The 24973-nt window shown below is 36.3% G+C and overlaps 1 protein-coding gene across 1 annotated transcript in view; it reads left to right on the plus strand.

Moving 5' to 3' along the window:
* The window catches only part of DDX10 (DEAD-box helicase 10), a 350279-nt gene that overhangs the window by 320540 nt on the left and 4766 nt on the right, over positions 1-24973 (plus strand). The window contains 1 exon segment of the mRNA XM_037841350.1: positions 6031-6167. Coding sequence (XP_037697278.1) covers positions 6031-6167 — 137 coding nt within the window.

Below are 24973 nucleotides of genomic sequence, written 5' to 3' on the forward strand. Positions count from 1 at the left end.
ATGGCCCCTACTCTAAAAGAATGCCCTGCTTAGTAAGGGATACACATAATGAATTCACTGTAGGTACCTTAAGCACTGAAGAGAAATCTACAGGAAGTTTTACCAAGGAATTGATGTTTAGAAATGGTTGTTCTGCGATCTGATGACTTAAAGTTAGCCAAGCAAGAGAAGGCTGAAGAACATTCCAATAGAGAAAGCATGTGTGAAGGCTGAGGTGGAAAGGAGCTTGACTTGTCCCAGGACCTGAAAGTGTGGCTTAAAGAGTTGTAAGCACAGGATAGACATTGTAAGATTTAAAGTTTATAATAAACATTCTGATTATAGTACAGAAGATTGATCAGGGTGAGGTCAAAGAATGATTGCAGGGAGACCCCTTAAGAGTCTGGCACAGTATTCCAGTCAAGAGAAAATAGAAGTTTGGGAGACAGGAGTGGTGAAAGTGGAGGTAGAGCATGCAAGGTGACATAAATATACCCATATATGTTTTATGAGGCTTATAAAATATGATTGCTTCTGAAGAAATATTGTAGAAGCAGCAAATCTAAAGCTTTAATGGTTAAAGTTAAGACACAGGCTGATGCAGAAGACCTAGGCTAAGTTCAGGCTTGTGTAGCCTTGGTTAAGTCATTTAGTTATCTGAATTATAGTTTCTTAATTCTGAAAATGGGAAAAACAATACTTTTCTTCCTTCCTCACAAGGTTTGACGATTAATAAGACATTGTATGTCAAAGCACTTTGTAAATTTGTTGTAGGAGAATGCCACGTTTTGCCTATGTTTCTTTGCATAATCAAAGCCAAAAACAAATAAAAGCTAGTTGGGAAACATGATTTCTTTTTCGGATATTTTCATCTGCCCTACTTATAATTGAGTCTGCCAAATAACTAGTTTTAGAACAAATCATTCCTATTTTAGGAGAACTGTTTTCCTCAGAGGTTTTGAAATTACATTTCAGGAACAGCCAGTTCATAGAGGAGACCCCAATCTCTTTGTGAGTGTGAATTACTTTTTCATTTCTTCAAGGCCTTAAGAGAAGAGTGTGGGTGTGTGTGGTGTAATGGGTTTTTGTTTTGCTTTGAATAGGCTAGGAGGGTAGAGAGGGATGAGAGGGATTAGTCAGTGAAGGAAAAGTGGTCACAGTTTCAAACCTGGAAATACCTGAAGAGAAAGGCCCATTGATAGCCAGGATCCATAATCAAGCAGCCATAAGTTAGGGGATTCATAAGTTGAAGACTCCAGTATACTAATTGTTAGGCATTTAAATGGGCTGGTGGAATCAATTCACTCTTGATTGGCTGCTCCAAGAAAGAGCAGAAAGTGGCTTTTATTAGTGAAATTCATTTCGTTAATTAAGGCAGGGACTTTGTCTTATTCACTGCTACATACCCAGAACCTAGAACAGTGCCTGGCGTATGTAATAGCTACTTAATAAATATTGTTGAATGAAGCATTTCTGTAAGGAATCATTTACAGTATTTACAAAACTGCTTTCTTAGGCCAAATTTACCAAGGATCTCATGTGTAAAACTATGTTACTTTGCAGATTGATGCTCTTAAATATATTATAACCCATGTAGTCCACGTAGTCTAATTGATTCTCTCTCCTTAACATCCCTCATACCTGTCCATGACCTCCATCTCCAGTGTCACTTGAATCCCTCATGTCTCACCTGGATTATGGCAGTTCTTAAAACTGACATTCTTCCTTCAAATCATGCATCTTCCAGCCTTCCTTCATATTGTTGCCAAAGTGTTCTTTCTCGAAGGTGAAAATTCTGTTATTTTACTCTCCTGCTAGAATACTTAAATGGGTCTCCTTTGATTACAGCAGTGTTTCCAGCCATGGTATCCTAACATACTGATGTGTCACAATCAGTTGTGAGGGGATATGTGTTTTAGAGAATATTTGTGCTCTCATGAAAATGAATCCAAAAAGAGATAGAAATGAAGGTGCCATCTTTATAAATTATCTTTTAAATGATTCATAAAATCACAAGTATAGCAAGACAGAGCATCTAGAACATCTGTTTTCTTTACTGTCTTTATACTAGAAAGAACATGCTTGTAAACTAGGCTTTTCCAGAAAGACAAACAGCATAGTCTTTTTCTCTAGAATATTTTAATTATGGCAATACCCTTTTCACTTACTGACTTTTATGTTTTGTTTTATTGTACATGATAGTGTTTTGCTTTGTTTTTCTTTTTTAATGAGTTATAGGCATTAATTGGGTCACATACTTTTTAGAATACAGTTAGTATGCATTTTATAGTTATATTTCTAAAAATTCAGAGAATGAATAGAGAGACAGAAATCAGCAATGAAATGCCATAAATCCCTACATTTTTAGTAGTTTGAAATTGTTTCTAAAAGAATGATTGCCTACTTAAATTCATTTGTCACTGTTGTAGAATTGAGAAGTATAATGCAGCACAGACAATATGGTATGACACTGCAGTCACCTTACAGGTCAAGAAGTAGCAAGTCTTGAATGTGGTCAATTACAAGAAAGTCATTTTAATACTAATCCAAATAATATTTTATCCTCTAAAATAAATTATCATTCTGCATTAGTATTTTTCTGCAAATAGATAAACATTTATGTTAAAACATTGGGTAAGGTATTTATACTGTTCACCCTTCTAATTTAGTTCCCTTATTTTATTGTTCAAGTTGATATTTTGTGAAGCCTATTTGCCACATAATGAATGACTGAAGTGGCATGTTAAATGGTATTAGGTATTTTTAAAAATCAGTTAAATGAAACTTTCCACATGAAGTATAACTACAGCTTGTAGAACAGCTGGAAATTAGGAAAACCCCTGGGAACAAGAATACTACAGAAAGTGTAAGCCCATTTCTGCCTAATTCCTTGGCTGACTTCCACATTGCACAGGCTCTGGGGAGACTCACAGGAAGCCAGGATTAAAAAGCAGCAATTGGGAGCCACAAGAACAACACAAAAATATAAGCAGCTGTACCATGGGTTAGAGAGTTTGTAGTCTGAATCCAGGCAAGGCAGTTGCCTATTAGAATAAATATAATAATTCTCAGAAAAACATGACAGAATCTAGCATCTCTATAAAGTATTATCTACAATATCCAGTGCTCTACAAAAATATTAGACATACAGTGAAACAGGAAAGAATGATCCATTCTCAAGTAAAATGCAGACAGTAGAAACTGATTCTTAGCTCAGATTTGAAATTAACCAAAGACTTCAAAGCAACTATTTTAAATACTCAAAAATTAAGGGAAAATATGGTATCAATGAATAGATAGGCAGTCTTAACTGAGAAATGGAAACTATTTTCTTTTAAACTAGAAATTCTAGATCTGAAAATACAATTAACTGAAATAAAAAATTTGCTAAATGGGCTCAAAAGTAGTTTGGAAAGGGTACAAGAAAGAGACAGCAAACCTGAAGAAAGACCTGTAGAAATGACCCAGTCCAAAGAACAGAAAGAAGGAAAAAAAAAAAAAAAAAGGATTAAAGAAAAAATGAACAGAATCTAAGAAATATGTAGGGCGATATGAAGTAATTCTACACACATGTGCTTGAGATCCTAGAAGGTGAAGTGAGAAAGGGGCATAAACATTTCTGAAGAAATAATAGCTGAAAAGTTCCTGTATTTAGTGAAAAACGTTAACTTACAGATCCAAGAAGCTGAAGGAGCATGAAGAAGAATGAACACAAAGAAAATCATTCCTAGATACATCATAGTCAAACTGCTATGATGAAGAGAAAATGTTGACAGTAGGCAGAGAAAAATGATACATTGCTTTCACTTCAAGGAAAACAGAAAGTGTTTGTTGCCAATAATTAAAGTCAAGCTTTTAAGCAAAACTTAGAATTTTGGAAAACTTGTATCTACCAATACTTCCCAATGTTTAACTTTGGAAACTTGTACCACCAACAACTTCCTCATACTTGAAAGACTTTTCTGATGACACTGATGGTGGTGATCTTAACAAATGTAATTTTTTTCAAGAAAGTGTTTAATGAAATGTGTCAATATTTGGAAGATTCACATAAGGAAGATCTGTATAATTCAGTGAACGAGTATTTCCCATATGACCAGTGCATTATGTTACAAAATCATGCACTGATAAAAGATCCGTTTAAAGTACAATGTAAACCAATGGATTTTAATGCAACAGAGTACAAAAATCCATTAATATGGTTTCAGATTCCACATTGCAACTACCACTCATCAAGTTTTATTTTGGTATCCAAAGAAGAATAAAGCACAATTATCTAAAAAACCTATTAAATGACTCTTCCCTTCGACAGCTGTATATCTGTGAGAGACTGGATTTTCTTCATATTCTTCAAACAACATATTGCAACAGACTGAATGCTGAAGCAGATATGAGAATCCAGCCATCTTCTGTTAAGCCAAACATTAAAAGAAGACTTGCAAAAATATAGAACAATGTTCCTTTGTTTTGGAAATTGCAGTATTTTTTCATTTTAAAACATATTTATGTTAATATGTAGTGGGTTTATTATTTTTTAATGAATTAATAAATAAATGTTAAAATATTCTTAGTTTTAATTTCAAATACAGTAAATGTTAGTAGATATAATCCACAAAAGTTCATTAGAGTTCTCCACAGTCTTTAAGAGTGTAAAGGGATCCTGAGACCAAACCATTTGAGAACTATTTGGAGTCTTCTCTGTCACCAACTTCAGACAGCTCATCCCCTTAAGAAACCAGACAAAAAAAAATTGGAAATATCTTGTAGCCCAGGAGAGTCATGCTGTTGAATATATCCTGATATTCAGTTTTTGTTGATATCTTTATTTCCAAGAAGACCATCTTCATATGTTGTCATGTATGCTCAGTGCTTCTACTTTTTTCCCTTATTATTTTCCAGACCTATTCTTTTTTTACTAAGGAGCTTTACCAAGAAAGTAATAAGGGGTTTTTCTTATTTTCTTTACTTCTTCCTCCCTTTGTTATGTTTGGAGGTTGTCAAAGGACAGCTGTCCTAAAAGTGTCAGAGGATTTCTATGGTAGCCTGCACAGTCAATTGCTATATTAATCTGAGTTTTTATTCAGAATAAACAAATTGTTGTTCAGTTTCTGGGAAATATAATTAAACATTTGAAATCAAAGAGTCATTGAATTTTGGCTCACTTGCTGTGGACGAATTGTAAAGAGGGTAACTGAGAAAAAGTCATCCAGACATTTTTTTTTAGTCTTGTTTACGATATTCTGTTAAATGCATGTTGCAATGCTTGTTTGAATCTCTTATCTACTAGCAGCATAACTGATCTGACTGAAATGAATTTTTTATAAGGGATGTTAATTACATAAATGTATAGCTAGTTATTTTTAACATTGTTTTATTCTGTATGGGTTTTTTTTTTAACACAAAAAAATTAATCACTAAAAACAACCCCAAATCCCACCTACCTACTTACATGAAAGTGAATAACTCCCAACTTTTTCCATGCACTCCCCTCCCTTTACCTCTCTATGTTCCTTCTCTTTTTCCTTTTGTCTTAGTGACTTAGTACTTCTCTTTGAATTTAGAAAAACCCTCAATACCAAGGAGCTTATACAGATCTGATGGTATTTTAACTTAGACTATTGTGGTCATAAAATAATCAGTCATATGTTACTGTGATCTTAACAAATGTCAAGATCTGGTCTTTTACATTTTCACCTAATATTTTTGATATGTTTGGACAGGAGCACTAAAACATCTTTATTTTGTGTTTTATTTCTTGGATAATTGAGTTATGTGAAAGTATTAAAATCAATAATCTTTCCCTCTATTGAGGTTACAGGACTTATTAATGATTTTCTTTCTGAATCACATTTTATTTTTATTTCTATAATGACATAGGTTTTCTTTCTTTTGGCAAATGCTTGTGGTTCTGAAAATTATGTAGTTTTTCATCAGAACAGAAGGCTTCTAATTTAAGGATCTCAGAAGAGGGGTCTCTATTTGGGCCTATAACTAAGACCTGATTATCATCAGCTGACATCTTAAACCACAATTTCCCTTGTGTTTTCTTAGGCCGAAGATGAAGAGGAAGCCTTTCTGGATTGGAGTGATGATGATGATGGTGAATTTGATCCAAGTACACTTCCAGATCCGGATAAGTACCGAAGCTCCGAAGAATCAGATAGTGAAGATATGGAAAATAATATTAGGTATGTTTTACCATTGGTAGCATTATGTGTCTTTTCTTTTTAATAAATCCAAAAGACATTACTAAAAATATTACCCTGAGAGATATTTTACCTCTACTGTTATCCTGGAGAATATTGCTGTTAATACTTACTCATTGTGCTGGTAGGTCATTCTGCAAATATGTTGTGCTGTTCTTCTGATCATTTAGGGGTCTTCTGATCATTCCTATAATCTCTATTAACAGATATAAGAGTCTTATGAGTGGTGGTTTCTTTTTCTTTCTCTATTCTTTTTTTCTCATCTCCCTCTTTCTGGATCCCTTATGCTGAAGTATTTGATGCACCAGTTTTGTATGTTTAACAGAAACAAGCAGTATTTTATTTTGATCACTGTCAAAGGACTCCATTAAGAATGTTATTTAAAAATTGAATTTTAAAAAAATACAGTTATACTTTCCCTTTAATGGAAAACTACTATATGAATAGTCCTTGACAAATTCTCTCAATTTAAAACTTGTTCATTTTTCAACATGGACTGTTTACTACTGTGACAAAAATACATGAAATGTGACGAATGGAATAATAGTGTGACCTGCTCAGCACTTTTTTTAGAGAGTGCTGTGTGTTAGAGTACATGAAGATACTCTTGATTTAAAAGTTTAGAATTTTAAACTTCATGGACATTCTAAACCAATGAACATATTTAGGAAGAAGGAAGGTACTAATGACAAATGAAGCTAATACGATTGAAGGGACGAAGGTACTTGATGGAACCCTTAAATGCTAGCCCAGGGAGTTTGGAGTTGGAGAAATAGGCCACAGAGAGCCATAACTTCATTTTAAATAAGAACAACATCATGAAAAGGTTTCAAAAAGATTATCCCCTTAGGGTGTAATGTTGTAGGGAGGCCTAGAGACCAATTCAGGGTTACTTGTCATAATCTGTGCTTCTGTAAATACAGAATTCTTTTGTGATAGGGAAAATTCACTTATCCAAAACACAGTCTTCACAGCTAATACCAGAAACTAGAGGCATTTGCTATTGCACAACTAGGTAGTAAACATTTTAGCTTTATAGTATTTGCAGACTAGATGGTGAACACACTAGCTTCACTACCACAAGAGGTACCAAGAGTTGAAAATACTCTGATTAGGATTTAGAAAAATTTATAAATGTATGTTCCGTAAGATTTAAAATTAGGTTTAGGGTATATTCCTAATCTTTAGAAATTTTCCTCTAAATGTAAATATAGTACAGTGTGCTTAAAAAAGTTCCTTGGTCCCCATGTCAGAGACCTCGATAGACTATTGATATAGTAAAGTTAACTGCCCCTTATATTATTATATAAATGTCCCTCTTTTAGACTGGTTTGGGATCTCTATTTTGATAGATGTGCTTTAACTTAACACATTTGACTTTGTATCATTACCTTCCATATGTTTCTGTATAATTTGACTGTCTGTAGAGTCGAACATTAATTAGTTTTTACAGTTTATTATACAGCCATGTTTAAAAGATAGAGACAAGCTTTGGAGCCATTGACAGAATGTCAGTAATGTTTCTGCATCTGATTCACATGGCTTTTTTCCTAACATTTTCATGATAGTTTCAGGGTCATTCTTTTTTTTTTTTTTAATTAAATTCAGTTTTATTGAAATACATTCGCACACCACACAATCATCCATGGTATACAATCCACTGTCCACAGCATGATAACATAGTTATGCGTTCATCACCACAATCTATCTCTGAACATTTTCCTTACATCAGAAAGAACCAGAACAAGAATAAAAAATAAAAGTGAAAAAAGAACACCCAAATCATCCCCCCATCCCACCCCATTTGTCCTTTAGTTTTTATCCTTCAGGGTCATTCTTAATCTGTACAGCAGACATTTCATTTCATTCTTCTGGCATTTCTCACCCTCATAGTGACATTTCCCTGCCTCCATCTAGTTAATATGACTTGTTTTCTAATAGCTCCATGTGTTTCATCCTTTCAAGTAGCCTGTAAATGCATTATAGATAAGACTTTTGTCTTTACAGTTTTTTGTACCAACCCTTCCAGTGCCGACCTCTACCCCCATCCCCAACATTAATGTCATGGGAACAGAGAAGGCCCTGAACTATTTGAATTGATTGATTGGTGAAGGAGAGGTATAAGATAAAGAAGAAAAGTATAATTATAAACAGCTTTATAATTGGTTCTAATAGTTTAAATAATACAAGAGATGACAGAATAGATGGTTGGAGAGTTGAAAGAAGCCAAGTTCAGAAAGTGTAATAGTGTTAGATAAAAAGGTAGGAGTACCTTTAGGAGCACCAAAGACAGTGGTTAAGATGGAAACTATTTAAGTATTACATGAAAATTAGAATAGTTTTAATTTCAGGCATAGTTAGTAACTCCGCAGTTGTACAGATGGAAAGGAATTGGTTAACTCTTCTTAAACTGAAGAGAAATTGCCTTTAATTGAAGAGAATATGAACAAGGGTACTTGTTTTGGCTGGGTACAGTATATTTATTGTATATATGACAGAGTATGGTTCTCTAAGACCCTCCCCTTCTTTGGGGGATCTGGATTGGAAATTGTGTTGAGGAAGGGAGATTCTTAGAAGTGTTAGGGAATCAAGTTGGGGCAAGGACTCCCCAGTAGCTGACTGCCTTTCTCTTCCTCTCGTGCTGTTACTAGGGTGGTGGTCCAGGGGGCTCTTACTCTTTGGAGGCCATGTCTACCATATGGCCTACCACCCTACTGTTGTAGCCAAATTCATTGTCATACTAGAAAATGAACTCGACAGACTGGTTGTTGAGAGCTATGTCAGGTCCAGCATCAAAGGTGGAAGAGTGTGTATCACTGTTGAAGTTGCAGGAGACAACCTGGTCCTTGGTGTACTGTAAGGGGTCCCTCAGATGCCTGTTTCACCACCTTCTTAATGTTATTCTATTTGGCTGCTTTTTCCAGTGGCACATCAGATCCACAGTGGACACATTAGGGGCAGGGATGCAGAAGGCCATGCCAGTGAGCTTCCCATTCAGCTGGGGATGATCTTGCCTTCTGCTTTAGCAATGCCAGTAGATGTAGGGATTATGTTCTGCGTAGCCCTACAACCATCATGCCAGTTTTACAGAGGGTTGTCCACAGTCTTCTGGGTGGCATGATGGTATGGACTGTGGTCCTGAGTCTTTCCATGATGCCGAAGTTTTCATGGATGACCTTGGCTGGGGGGGTGGGGGGGCAGGCAGTTGGTGGTACAGGAATTATCATGCTTCTCATGGTTTACATCCATCACAAACTTGGGAATATCGGCTGAAGAAGGAGAGATGATGACTCTTTTGGCTCTACACTTCAAGTGAGCCCTATCCTTCTCAAAGATAGAGAAGACACTAGTGGACTCCACAATATATTCAGCATTAGCCTCACCCCATTTAATGTTGGCAAGATCTTGCCCCTGTAAGATGAAGAGGGTTTCCCATTGATGACAATCTTCCTGTTCTTAGCCTTGATGGTGTCTTTGAACTTGCCATGGGTGGAATCATACTGGAACATGTAGATCATGTTGTTGATGTCAATGAAAGGGTCATTGATTGTGATAGCCTCCACTTTCCTGTAGTTAAAAGCAGCTCTGGTGACAAAGTGTCCAATATGACCAAATCCTTTGACTCAGACCTTCACCAGTGTGTCTCAGGGATGTAGCTGGCACCATAAGAGCAGTTGAATGGAGAGGAGCAGAGAGCCTGAACAAGGGTTTTTATTACTAACATGAGGAATTTTAGTCTTTTAGTATACCTAAGGGTTTCCTAGCACTTTTTTATTGTTTTTTGTGGGTTTTTTTTTTGGGGGGGGGGGTGGATCTATGAACATAGAGTTTATCTGGTCCAAGTCCCTCCTTTTACAGATGAAGAAATTGAGGCTTTGAAGGATAAATAATGTATATCGGTGATCACAAAACAAGTTAGGGAGAGGCTAGTGTGATCTGCATAAATTAAACTGACTCCCTAGTTCTAATACCCCAACCAGGTTATATAGTATTGCCCACACATTAGAATGAGATAGTGCAGGAAAACTGCTTGAAGACAAATGTGTTGTCATTTGGGCTGAAGACATGGATCCATGGAATATCCATGGTACAGATTTGACTAGACCATGGTACCTCAAACTTGGCTCTATTGACATTTTGACCCAGATCCTTCTTAGTTGGGGAACTGTCCAGGCATTGTAGAATGTTTGGCATCAATTCTGGCCTCTACCCACTAGATGTTATAGCACCTCCACCCTGAGTTGTAATAACCAAAAATGTCTTCAGGTTGCCAGATATCCTCTGAGGGGCAGAATCACCCACAGTTGAGAGCCTTTGAAATAAACACAGGTTGACAATGCATAGTACTGGTTTTTAATTTCCTCTGTCCCTCATCTGAGGCATGCTTTGTCTATACTTCTTTCTGTGTAGCCTAAGCAGTTCTGGTCAACATGGCCTCTGTCATGTAGTTGGAATTGGTACATAAGATAAAATTTATTTACCATTCCTGGACTAAAAGGCAGAATTTAGAGTAGGTCACCTATATTAGTCTACAGGTGAAATTTCTATTTATACTCTAATTTCCATTTTTCTCCCTTTTTCCTTCTTTCTTAAAATTATCCCCAATGACAATGAATCGAATATATGTAAATTAAACCCCAATTTTTTTAAATAAAGAAATGTATTGAGAAGTAAATCCATACACACTAGAATTTTGACAGCAGTCATTGTTGCTACTACTTGTATTTATAATAATAGCACCACTACAGTTTTCCAGTATTCCAGTTTGGCTGCATCTTTTCTCTCTGTCTCTTGTAAACATTGCTATGTAGCTAAGATTTTGTGATGTTAGCTTCAGACAGGCCCCTCCCGGCATGTTCACAGATTTTGTTTGCATCACCATTTCTAACTTCTGCAAAATAATTGTAGGAACAGCTAGTGTTCTGCCTCTTGGTCATCTGGACTCTCCCAGTGCATTATTCTCTGGGTATAAACTCAGCATTTTCACTGATGATGAATTCACTCTTATGGGACTAGATACACCAGTTAGAAAATAGCTGTTGTTCCAGAACTAGCTAGCATGAGCTAGTTTCTTTGGAAATTTCCTCTGGGTACTTTTTTTTTCCTTCACTTTGATAACACCCATAAATATTCAGCATGAGTAACGCTTTAGTCTCCCCACTTGCAGAAACCTTTTTTTCAGTAGGAAATAAGCAAAGGAGAGCCAAATTTGGTGGGGAATGACTGAATCTAGGATCAATAGTTTGTCCTCAGAGAGGTCTGATGGAGTTTTGCAGAGTCTCTACTTCTGTGCTCCTTCTCAGTTCACTGCCCAGCCACGGTAGAATTTAAACTACCTTCAACTCTTTGGGGTTGAGATTCTAAAGGGATTTCACTGTGCAAAATTTCCCTCCATCAAGTTCTCATGGCAAAAAGACAAAAAGAAAAGATTTCTTCTCTACCATAGTGTCTCAAGGGCAATGAATATAATGTGACCTTAGTTCCTTTAGGAGCTTTAAGAATGCTACCATGAATTCATTCTGAGAAAGAGCTGGGAAATAGGGGGAATGGGTAATCTACCCATTGTACAGAAGAAGGAGTTGGGGGTCGGAGCCTCCATCTGAGGCTCTAAGCTTTTGTGAGCTGTTTTTTGAAAACAGATGTAGAAGAGAGAGCTTGCTTTGATGTCCCCTGGTTTCCTTCCCCATTTTCATCCATCTTACAAAATTGGTCCAGGACTGTGTTTTATTCTGTGGCTTTCACTCCTGAGTCTTCCTTTGAATTGTGGAACTATCCTAGTAGAATAAATACAAGATGTTAGAATTTGTTATTGTTGTTAGGAAAACACAAAACGATTTGGTAGGAAATTTAGCTCTTTGTTTCAGTGGACTTGGTGACATCATAGAATTCATTGGCCTGCGGAGAACAGAATCATGTGTTCTGGTCTCTAATAAATTTTGATAGACTTTTATACCTTTTGGGGGGAAAAGCTCAAGTATTACAATTGTGTTTGGAATCATAAATGATTTGTCATTGCTTTATCTCCCAAAATAGTCCATATAATGTAGTTATACTGCTTTTGAAAGAAAAATATTTTGAAAAGCTTCTCTGTGTGGTGCGAAGAACTGGAGTGAGTACCTTCTGCATTAGTTAATTCACATTCTACTTATTTAATAGTTAAAAATATCCACTTGATATTTTAAGTCTCTGGCTTGTTGTCATATTTCTTCTATCCATTCTTTCAACTATGAATTTTTTGATACCTGTCATATGCCAGGCACAGTGAGTGCAGGTAAAGAAAATAAAACATTACACAAGAAAAATACCTTTCCTGTCTTCAGAGAGCTTTTAGTTCTGTGTGGGTTACAGATACTTAAGCAAGCAGTTCCAAAACAGTGCCATTAAGTGCTGTGCACTGGAGAGGAAGTGAACATGCATTTGGGGGAGGCTGCAGGTAGGTAGGGAATAAACACAAACACAGATGGCACCTAAGTGATAGACCTAACCTGGGCTTGGTGAGTCGGGAGGGGCTTCCTGAAGGGAGTGATAAGCTAAGCTAAACCTGAAGCAAGTCTTACCGAGCAGGGAGAGAAAGGCAAATTTTCCTTTGAAAGAATGTAGCTTTTGAAGTGAGACAAGAATGTCACTGTGTAGAATCTTTAACCATATTCCAATTAAACTCTTCTTTCAATAAAATTGTTCCTTTTAGCTGTGCTTCACAAGCTGAGAAATTTGGCTCTGAGCAGACAAGATTAATTTTTGTATATCTAGTGGCATTCATCATGTTTGGTTTATGGCCATCTTCATGTGAATTGCTAATGGTGTGAAAATTTGCAAAATATTGAACATAATGAAAAAGAAGCAGCTGGATGTTCCAAATATTCATTATCCAGTGAAATTAAGTTTTTAATATTTATAATCTTAACCTTTTTTAAATATAAAAAGGATAGAGAAAAAGGTTTTGGTTGGAGTCCTTACTACCTTATATCAATCTTTGCTTCTCAGGCTACAGTCCCTGACTAAGGCAGGTGGCTTTATGTAGAACTGTTGTATGGTGGACTGTTTGATAGATTATTCTAGGTGGCATAGACCAATTATATCTATAATTTGTACTGAAACTGTTGGAATAAGTTTCAACTTCTATATGAACTGATAGGTTTTCCCATATAGAATAAACTGTCCCACATCATCTCATATACTTAGCTGTTCTTTTCACCTAATCTTATGCAGTTCTGAATCAAAAAGATTGGTCAAGGTTTTTTGTCTGTCAGTTCATTTCTTTGTTTGTTGCTGTTGATTTTTGTTTTTCAAAACTTACTCCATATTAATTCTCTGGTTTTTTTGTGTGTGTGACCTTACCTGTCTTTAAAAGTGATCTCTCATATGAAGGAATGAACTACTTTAATGTCTGTTGTTTCTCCCATTGTTGAGTTCTGTGATATCTCTTCACTAAATTTTGCCCAGCAACTTCTCTTCCAAGATGTTACAGTTTACTTCACGATATGTGAAAAGGTTTTCATCAGGAAAAAAAAAATGTTTATGAATCAGAGATGAGTTGCTTGGGAAGGAAGTTTCTCAAAAAGCATTTTAATTTCCTTCTTAGAATGTTTTTGATTGGGGCTGGGTATGGCACATTGTATATTTGATATAAATTTTAGTGGGATTATTGGTGCTGAATGAGTGGGGTGGTTCGTTTTTCAAAGAGCTTTTTTTTTAAAGAACAGTTTTATTCACACTCCGCTATACAGTCCATCCTAAGTGTACAATCACTGGCTTCTGGTATAGTCACATTGTTATACATTTACCACCACAATCTTTATGAGAACATTCCCATTTCTTCTGGTAAAAAAAAAAAAAAAAATCCCATACCTCTCCCTTATATCCCTCTATTATTGACATTTAGTTTTGGTATAGTGCCTTTGTTACAATTAATGAAAGAATATTACAGTGTTATTGTTAACTATAGATCTTAGTTTGCACTAATTGTATTTTTCATATATACCACTCCATTATTAGCACCTTGTAATAGTGACATACGTTTGTTCTAGTTTATGTAAAAACTTTCTTATGTTTGTACAATTAACCCCATCATTGTCCATTCTAGGTTTCCCTAAGTTATACAGTCTCAGTTTTTATCCACTAGCTTTCCTTCTGGTGACATATACAACCCTAGCCTTCCTCTTTCAACCATTCTTCCACTCAGCTTTGTTCATTTTACTTACAATATTGTGTTACCATCACATGATATTGTGCTGTTTCTGCTTTACAGTCAACCTTATTAAACATTATATGCTCCTTAAACATCAATTGCCCTGTCTCTGCCTTCTTTCTATTTTCTGATAACCTGTGTTCTTGAATTTGACTACCAGAGTTTGCTCATTATAGTTAGTCCATATTAGTGAGTCCATATAGTATTTGTCCTTTAGTTTCTGGCTTATTTAGTTCAGCATAACTTCCTCAAGGTTCATCTACGTTGTTGTTGTATGCATCATGACTTCTTTCCATCTTACAGCTGCATAATATTCCATTGTATGTCTATACCACAGTTTATCTACTTGTCAGTTGATGAACATTTGGGCTGTTTCCATCTGTGGGCAATCATGAATAATGCCCCTATCAACATTTGTGTGCAAATGTCTTTTCATGTCCCTGCTTTCAGTTCTTCCCAGTATGTACCTAGTAACGGGATTGCTGGATCATATGGCAGTTCTATACTTAGCTTCCTGAGGAACTGCCAAACTGCCTTCCGGAGCAGCTGTAACATTCTGCATTCCCACCAACAGTGAATAAGTGTACCTATTTCTCCACATCCTAAAGAGCTTCTTCTTACTCAGAGCCTAGGTGATTGTAAAAGGAAAACAATACAATTGACTACAGTTTCCATAGTTACTTGAATCTTTAGTTGTTGGTGAATCTAGTTGTGGGTGGCAGATGTGGGAAAGAAGTTGTCTCAGCTTAATGATATGTTGACTTTATTGCGTGTCATTCTTACCTTTTACTTTGTATTTTTAAAAAAAACAAAAAAACAAAAAAAAAACCCTTATATTTAGCCCCCCCTTCCAGTATGCCAAACAACTTTCAAGAGAAAAATCTTGGTAATCTCTTCTTATTTGTGAAATAAGTTCCATGAACCATCATACTTTGAAGAGTTGTTACCAGAAAGTAGCATGAATTGTGGGTGACAAGAGGCGAGTTAATTTACTTGACTTTCTTTAAGTTGTGTTCCTTTTGTCTCTCCCTTTTGCCATTGCCCTAAAAAATGGAGAGAGAGAGAAAGAAAGAAAGAGAGAATCACATGATGTGTAGCATGAATGCAGATCATTGGAATGAGAATAGGGAAATGTAATATTTGTCTTGGGATTTTAGGGAAAGATTGTTACACATCTAGGAAGGAGAGTTTTATTCCCTGGGGTGAGACTTGGGATTGGGATGGAGAAGTCATAATGTGAGAAATTTGAAGTTTAGGAAGCTACCCTCTTGACTTATTTCCTGTCTCAGTTTTTGCCCTGTGCTTTCTACTCCTCCATAATTTTGTCACCCATTGTATAACTGTCACTCAGTGACAGTTTTGAGTTTGTCATTTTTCAGAAGTGCCAGTATCTTCAAGAAGATGGATGAGTACCTAGGATGCATGAGGCCAAGATGACCCATCTTTGCAGTAAGATTCTCTTGGCTGCTGCCCTAACATTGGTGCATGGCAACTTTGGTTTTCACTGGAAAACTGTTGAGAATGACTGTTTCTTTGGACATCCTTTTTCATTTCACATTGCTTTATGTAGAATACTTAGGATCATGCAGATGACAGCATAATACTCCATCATTTAGTTACACCATAATTTTTTAATCTTCTTTCCCTGTTTTTAGAATTTTAGTTTGTATCCAGGTTTAGGTTTTGGGTTCCTTGTGACCGATTTTGTTTTATTTTGCTTTTGCTATTTTAAGTAATTCTTTAATGGGCAAACCTTTTTGAAGATTAGTTTTTTTCTCTCTTTTTAAAGTCATTTGAAGGACCAATGGAGAGTCAGACTTAACTGTAAAATTCAATTTTGCCATATAGCTGAAACATTGGGGACATGCTTGGATAGGTAATGATCTTGAATATTGAAAACTAATCAGTAAAAGTAGTTTGAGAGAGAAGCTGATGTGCTTCTGGGGAGCACAAAATGTTCTACATGCAGTGAGTAGCAAGAAAACTGCAGAGCATAAAACACAACTCGGATAGGTGTTTAAACATTTTAAATTTGGTAGAGGAGAAATATGTCTTTTAATTTTCTGCAGAGCAGGAATTCTTTACCTGGACCCTATGGATGAGACTTAGGGGAATCATGAACACCTTGAATTTTATTTCTTTTTATCTGGGAAAAGTGGCCGTGGCTTCCATCAAATTCTCAAATGGGTTTATGAACAAAAAAAAAAAAAGAGAGAGGTTGGGTGCCAAAACTTTCTGTCAATCCCAGATGACATGTATGTGTTTTGTAGAAGGAAACACATACACAGATCTGTAGTATGATGTGCAGTCTTCTGCCCTCTATTTCCTTCTTACCACTCCCAGCCTTTTCAAATTATTAGAATTCTGACCTAAGAAGACATATTTTCCTCTGCTCTTGCATCATGTTTATAGGGAACTTTAATCCATCTTTACTTTGACTAAATTGGTTTTACAAATCTGTTTTTAGTACCGAGTAGCTAGAGAAGATACATTAGGGATGTGTGATACATTTTCATGATGATCTCTTTAAGCAGTAGCCTTCACGATCAGAAGGAAGCTGGCCAGATTTTATGGAGTGCACTGCACTAATTAATCTTAATTAGGACTGCTGCCGTGGCCTTGTAAATTAAAATTTATGATAAGGGAAAAGGTCTTTGGCACAATATATTTGAATATCAAAGTGCCAATACTTAAGGACAGGTGTACAGATTTCTGGGAATTTAAAAAAATATATATTTCAAGCTCATTTATATTAGCTTTATATTCTTTAGGAAAAAGTTCAAGCTTAATTGATATGAATGCAAGAAGGAGGTTTTTATACAAATAGGGGCAAAAACTAGACACACAGGTGCTGAACTCGTGCTCCTTCCATAGCTTTCCACAGCCAGTTTAGAGGCTTGTTGTAAAATGACACCCAAAGCTTTCTGTAAGTGAATATTCACTGTTCTCTACCTTCAGCCACTCATCCTCGACTTGCCTGCAGCTAGATCAGTCCACAATTTTGCTTGATTTCTTTCCTTTGCATTCCAAAAAATGAGAGCGGAGAAAGGCAAGAGGTTGAAATGCTGCACAGAGACACCATCGTAAAGTTGTCGTGCTTTCCTCAAGCAATCCTTGTCCTACCTTTTGTTAGATTTCTGAATAGGCTTGTACAGTGATGTCAATGCTCTCTTTTATGCTGTAACACAGACAAACTCGTACACCTCTAATTGTACGTTAATAAATGGAGGCACTCCAGAAATCAAGAGCTCCAACACAGGCATCATGTCACTCTCTGGCTGCATAGTCCTTTTTTGAGTGTCAGGCTTACAGAATCCCCAGTGATTTTGGTTGCCATTTTATAACTTAATTATTGGAACTGCTTGTCCCAGTGTCCTTGAAAGTTTAGTGCTCTCTCTACACTATGTCATGTTCCTATAAAGAAGCGCATACAGCAGGAAAGTAGTTGACAGTTTTTCCTAACAGATCTGTTTCTTCTATGGTACCTTGGCCACAGTCATAGCAGACAGCACTTAGAAAAACATTCTTGAGGTTCAGTGTAATGGTTCTGCCTGCAGCATCCTCACAGCCAGGGAACATGGCTCCCATGTTAGGAGAACGTTCTGATCTACTTTTATTGGATTTAATTCACACATCGTTTATTTAAAGCATGCTATTTAAAAGTGAGCATTCATGGCAGGTACCAGTAATTACTTTTCTTTTCTTGTTGTAATATATCATTTGCCCCACACCTTCCCAAATCTGTAAGTTTGGGAAGCTGAACTTCCCAAGAACTAAGAAGAATACAGAAATCAAGTGAATTAGACCTAGGAGTTCCCTGTTCAAGGATCTGTCTCTCTCCCTTTGTCTTTATCAATAAATATGAGTTTAAATTCTGTCTGATCCTGGCAGAATGGACTCAGAAGCATATGATTATAAAAATAGCTGCTTTAACAGGTATAAGATATGAATTACCCAAGGTTCTATGAGCCAAGAGACTGAATGCCTTGCCCACATGCACCATTGCTTAGAGTTTGGGAATATTGATCTGTATGCTGTATTATCATAAACTTTGCAGCATGAGCATAAATAGGAGTTTTGTGAAATTAAGTCTGTGGTAGAGTAAAGGCAGGCTGCTTGGTCTTGTGGGAAGACTGTAGGTTTTAGAGTCAGGAAGACAGACTTTAATTTGAATCTGACCTTCTTCCTTGGACCTTGGGGAAGTTACTTAATCTCTCTGACTCTCAGCTTTCTTGATCAATGAAATGAAGATAATTCTTACCTTGCAAGGCTATTGTGAAGCTCTAATGAGAGTGATAACATAAAGAAATATATGATACGTAATAGGGTCATTCATAAATGGTAATCATTTTAATTATTAAGTGCATAACTGTGGTAGAAGGATTTTTTAAATGAGTATATCCATTTACAAGGGTAGAATGTAATGTCTTCTGAGATATTTACTTTCCATTATCTTCACCATCAAAATCATTCATTAAGCCCCCAGATACACAAAGTACCTCTCCCTATATTAAAAAAAAAGTCTGCAATAATATCCTACAGACTATTTGGAAATAATGAAGGATATAGTGAAAATAATATCATGTAACATAAAAGGGCCATGAAAGGAATAACTGTGGAATGATGAGAGAGAAATTGAGAGTTCACTTTAGATGAGGTAGTTAGGAAAAGCCTCTCTGAGGTGGACCTGAAGAATTAAAACATTCTCTTTAAGCAAAAAAGGGGTAATTTATCCTAGTATTGTAATCATAGAGAGTCCTCTGCTTCTTTTCATCCCATCATCCTTTTACCTATGCTGAGTATGATGCTTGCTGACTTTGTGGAAGGTTAGGAGTAGAAGAAAAAGCTGCTATTCTATTCTAGTCCATGAAATGCCAGCATGAAGTTTATGAGAACAGAAAAGTGAAGTTGAGATGATCTGAGTACTCCAAATAAATACTGGAAAGGTAATTCAAGTTATACATTAAAGCAGCACGTAGTTCTTCAGGGATAAAAAAAGAAAACTTGAAATATATTTTTGTGCTTAATAATTGCATTAAGTTATGTTGTGTTTGCTGTATCAACGCTTTTGAATTTTTATAGTTTAAAGAAAGTCTTTTTATGCTTGTAAACAACAACAAAGTTACGTATTTTTACTCAGATTTTGTTTGTATACTAGATTAAATCCTGTTTCCCCAAACAAATGAAATTCTAATTTAGCATAGTCCTTCCTTATGAAAGGGCTTGCCTTTTGAGGAATTTTCTTTCCAACCTCTTAAAACTAAGATTTCTTGTCTGAGATATGGCTAATAGCACCTGCCTCATAAAGTGGTTGGTTTAAGTGAACAGTAAGTGTTAACTCTAATCATTGGTCATCAACTTTATCACAATGAACTGGATTTCCTATTGTTGCTTGCCCAGGGCTTTCACCTAACAGAGACCCAAGACATCTCTCCCCTCCTAAAACATCTTCCCCCACCAAGGCCCTGGCCTTCCCAATATCCAACTGTCCCAGCTCCTCAGGAGTTCTCTCCATTTGTAGATTCTGCATCATTGGATCATAGGCTCAGCTCCCAAAACTTGGGTTTTGATAGTAAGGCTTTATGGTTCTTATTCTGATTCAATACCCTAATGTATTAAGTAGGTTTTAGATACTTGTCTTAACCTCATCTATCATTTATACCACGTTTCAATGAAAAATGTTTTCTACGTTTAAACAAGTCTTATAAATGTTTATAACACACATTAAGAATGTTTTCCCTTATATGACAAAGGCAAGTATAACCCAATTAACTGTTAACAAAATATGTAAGATACTATCCCCATGGGAAGTTGGAAAATTAGTAATTAATGACATATCTGTTCTGCATATATCACTTTATTTAGCCTTTTCATGATGTAGATATTGACAACATTTTACAAAGTTAGGAATTGGACACTCTACAAGGTTAAAAAGTTTTCTCAAATTTAGGCAGTTGCCAGAATTCAAATCAGATCTGATTTACTCTGATGCCCCATTCTTTCCTCTATACCATAACTTTTATAAAGATTTCTAATAACAATAGTTGCATCACTGTTAAGTAACTGATTTAAAAAGCAGCAATTTCAATATTAAACAGGCAGGAGAAAAAGGAGATATCTTCACTTTAACAAGATATGTACATTCCAGAGAAGTCACATGTAAAGTTAAAAAAAGAATGCTCTCGTGGTTAAAGCATCTTCTAGAGATACCAAGTTAAACCTGATAGAGGAGATTACAAATAGAGTCAAAACAGGATGTACTAACTATGTGGTGGTACTGTGAACAATCAAATGTACGATTTGTTTTGTATGACTGCGTGGTGTGTGAATATATCTCAATAAAATGAATAAAAAAAAAACAGGATGTACTAAATACTATAAAATTGCCTTCAGCGAAATACCTTTAAGAGACTTATTCACCCAGTTATGGTTTTTCCATATGAGCCTATGTCTCAATTTTATCCACAAGGTTGTTTGTTGTGGGTGTCTTGTCTTGCTGAACTCTAGATACACTCATTTTTCTGCTCTATTAGTCTAATCCCTCTCAAAGAAAGCAGCGAATTATTTTTAGTGAGCTTGTGAAAGCCTCTAGAGCAGGAGTCAGAAACTTTTTCTTTAAAAAGCCAGATAGTAAATATTTTAGACTTTGAGGTCCACTGACTCAGCCATTGTAGTATTAAAGCAGCCATAGACAATACATAAATGAATGGGTTTGGCAGCATTCTAATAAAACTTTATTTATAAAAGACAAATTTGGTCTCCAAGCCTAGTTTTCTGACCAACCCCTGCCTTAGAAATAACCACATACTTTTTTTAAAATTTTATTGAGATTGTTCACATACCACACAATCATCCAAAGATCCAAAGTGCACAATCAGTTGCCCACAGTACCATCATACAGCTGTGCATCCATCACCACATTAATTTTTTTTCAATTTTTAGAACATTTTCATTACTCCAGAAAAGACATAAGGACAAAAAAGAAAACTCAAATCCTCCCATACCCCTAAGTACCCTCCCCCTCCATTGTTGACTCATAGTATTTGTATAGTACATTTGTTACTGTTGATGGAAGAATGTTAAAATACCACTAACTGTAGTACATAGTTTGCGACAGGTGTATTTTTTCCCCTATAATACTCCTCTATTATTAACTTCTAGTTATAGTGTCATACATTTGTTCTAGTTCATGAAAGAGATTTCTAATATATGTACAGTTGATCACGGACACTGTCCACCACAAGATTCACTGTTTTATGCATTCCCATATTTTAACCTCCAACTTTCCTTCTGGTGACATACATGGTTCTAAGCTTCCCCTTTCTACCACACACCATTCGGCACTAATTGTTAGTTATTCTCACAGTAACATGCTACCATCACATCTGTCCATTACCAAACACTTAAGTTCAACCTAGTTAAACATTCTACTCATAATAAGCAACCGTTCCCCATTCTTTAGCCTTGTTCTATATCCTGGTAACTTATATTTCATGTCTATGAGTTTATATGTTATAATTAGTTCATATCAGTGAGACCATACAATATTTGTCCTTATGTGTCTGACTCATTTCACTCGATATAGTGCCCTCAAGGTTTCTTCATCAACCCCCCCCCCTTTTTTTAAGAAGGTTTTGTTCACCCACCATACATTCTGTCCTAAGTAAACAATCAATGGTTCCCTGTATAATCATGTATTTATGCATTCACCACCATCACCACTATCTATATAAGGACATCTCCATTTCTTTTACGAAGAAGGAGGAAGAGTCAAAGAAGGTAGAGAGAAAAAAGAAAAAGAAAGGAAAGAAAAGAACAAAAAAAAAAAGGCAGCTAAAAAGCAACAAAAGGAAAGATAGAATTGAACTAAAGTACAATAAAAGAGTGAGACAACATCATCAATGCCAGGAGTCCTATAACCCTCCCTTATGTCCCCCTCTTATAGGCATTTAGCTTTGGTATATTGCCTTTGTTACATTAAAGGAAGCATAATACCATGTTTCTATTGATTATAGTTTCTAGTTTGCATTGATTGTATTTTTTTTCCCCAATATCACCCCATTTTTAACACTTTGCAAGGTTGACATTCATTTGTTCTCCCTCATGTAAAAACATATTTGTACATTTTATCACAGTTGTTGAGCATGATAGGTTTCACTGAGTTATACAGTCCCAGTCTTTATCTTTTCTCTTTCCTTCTGGTGTCCCACATGCTCCTAACCTTCCTCTTTCAACCATACTCATGGTCATCTTTATTCAATGTACTTATATTGTTGTGCTGCCATCACCCAGAATTGTGTTCCCAGCCTCTCACTCCTGTCTTTTCCTTTCTGTCTGTAGTACTCCCTTTAGTATTTCCTGTAGAGCAGGAAACACAAACTCTGTCATTGTCTGTTTGTCAGAGAATATTTTAAACTCTCCCTCATATTCGAAGGACAGTTATGCCACATATAGGATTCTTGGTTGGCAGTTTTTCTCTTTCAGTATCTTAAATATATCACAACACTTCCTTCTTCCCTCCATAGTTTCTACTGAGAAATCCATACATAGTCTTATTAAGCTACCTTTGCATGTGATGGATCACTTTTTTCTTGCTACTTTCAGGATTCTCTCTTTGTTTTTGACATTTGATAATCTGATAATTATTAAGTGTCTTGGCATAGGTCTATTCAGATCTATTCTGTTTGGGGTACTCTGCACTTCTTGGATCTGTAATTTTATGTCTTGCATAAGAGGTGGGAGATTTTCGTTGCTTATTTTCTCTATCATTGCTTCTGCCCCCTTTCCCTTCTCTTCTCCTTCTGGGACACTCATGGCATGTACATTCATGCCCTTCATGTTGTCATTCAACTCCCTGACATGTTGCTCATGTTTTCCCATTCTTTTCCCTATCTGTTCTTTTGTGCGTAGGATTTCAGGTGTCTTGTTCTTTAGTTCCCGAGTGTTTTCTTCTGTCTCTTGAGATCCACTGTTGTATGTCTCCATTGTGTTTTTCATCTCTTGTGTTGTGCCTTTGATTTCCATAGATTCCGTCAGTAGTTTTCTCAAACTTTCGATTTCTACCTTACGGTCTCCCAATGTTTTCTTTATATCCTTCATCTCTTTTCCTATGTCTTCCCTGAACTCATTGATTTGTTTTTTTATTTGATTTAGCATATTTCTTTGAAAGTCTTTAATTAATTGTTTCATTAAAGTGAAACAATATCTCAGCTGTATCTTGATTGAGGTGTAAGTTTGTTCCTTTGACTGGACCATATCTTTGTTTTTCCTATTGTAATTTGTAGTTTTCTGTTGTCTAGGCATCTGGTTTCCTTGGTTACCTCAATCAGATTTTCCCAGATCAGACCAGATTCAGGTCTCAGAATGGGGTTATATTCAGGGTGTATCTTGGAGGAATGACAGACTTTCCAGTGAGGCCTCTAGCCACTGTGCTTTTCCTAACCTGCCCAGCAGGTGGTACCTGTCAGCCTGTTGCTCCTGACTGGTATAAGGAGGTATGGCCCCTTTAGTTTCTGTTTTGTCTGTCCCCACCCCACCCCCCACCCGCAGGGTCTAAGGTCTGATTTCTGAAGGGAAGGCCAGCCCTAGAGCTGGGCCCCACCTCCTTCCCCTTAGGGAAGATACACTCCCTAGGGAGTTATCTTCTGCATTTGAATTGGTGCTTCTGTTATCTCCACGCCTGTCTGGGTCAGAGTGCTGGGAACTAAAAATAGCTGAGGTTCTCTCCGCTGAACCACTCAGGTTGATTTGCCCATTGGTCAGAGAGAGACCCTGGTCTTTTTGGCTCTTTAAGGTCAGTCTTCTCCAAAAGCCTTTGTCTGCTTATTAGGGGTTTTGTCTGTTTGTAGCTTGTATTCAGCAGTCCACATTTGTTAATTTAAACCCCTGTTGGAGCTGAGCTGAGCTATTTTTGCTGGCCCTGGAAATGCTGGTTTCTTCTAAAGCAAGGGCTTGCGGCTCAGCTGCCATGGCTGGAGGGAACTCCCAGCATGGTTCCACAGTTTTTACTTATAGATTTTATGCTGAGATCTTAGCCATTCCACCCAGTCCAGGTTGGTGTACCATGTTTGGACAGTCACGGTTGTCCCCCAGCAGTTGTTCCAGATTATTTACTAGTTGTTTCTGGTTGTTTATTAGTTGTTCCAGGGGACTAACTAAATTCCACTTCTCTCTATTCCACCATCTTGCCCCTCCTCACCACATCCTTTTTAAAGTTAGTAATCTATTCTAGAATCTTGTTGAAAGCTTTATGTAATTTACAAAATTAACCTTTTTCTCTGTTTGAAAATGGGAACTATTTTTGGGATTTCCACTTTTTGAAATTACAATTAGCTTTGTTTTGAATAATCTTGCAGCTAAATATATATACCCCTAATTATTTCCTTGGGATAAATTCCCAGAAGAGAAATTGCTGGGCATGCATACTTTAAAGACTTTTGAAATGTGCTGCCAAATTGCCCTCCAGAAAGGTTGTACAAATTTATATTCCCATCTAGGCGTTTACCTTCTAATTGGAAGTTAAGTTCAATACAGGTGAAAAAAATCACTGTAGTATCAGGAAGTAGCAAATAAGTGCAAAATGACTAATAAACAATTGCAG

The sequence above is a fragment of the Choloepus didactylus genome, chromosome 6, assembly GCF_015220235.1.
Source record: "Choloepus didactylus isolate mChoDid1 chromosome 6, mChoDid1.pri, whole genome shotgun sequence".
NCBI classification, from domain to species: Eukaryota; Metazoa; Chordata; class Mammalia; order Pilosa; family Megalonychidae; genus Choloepus; species Choloepus didactylus.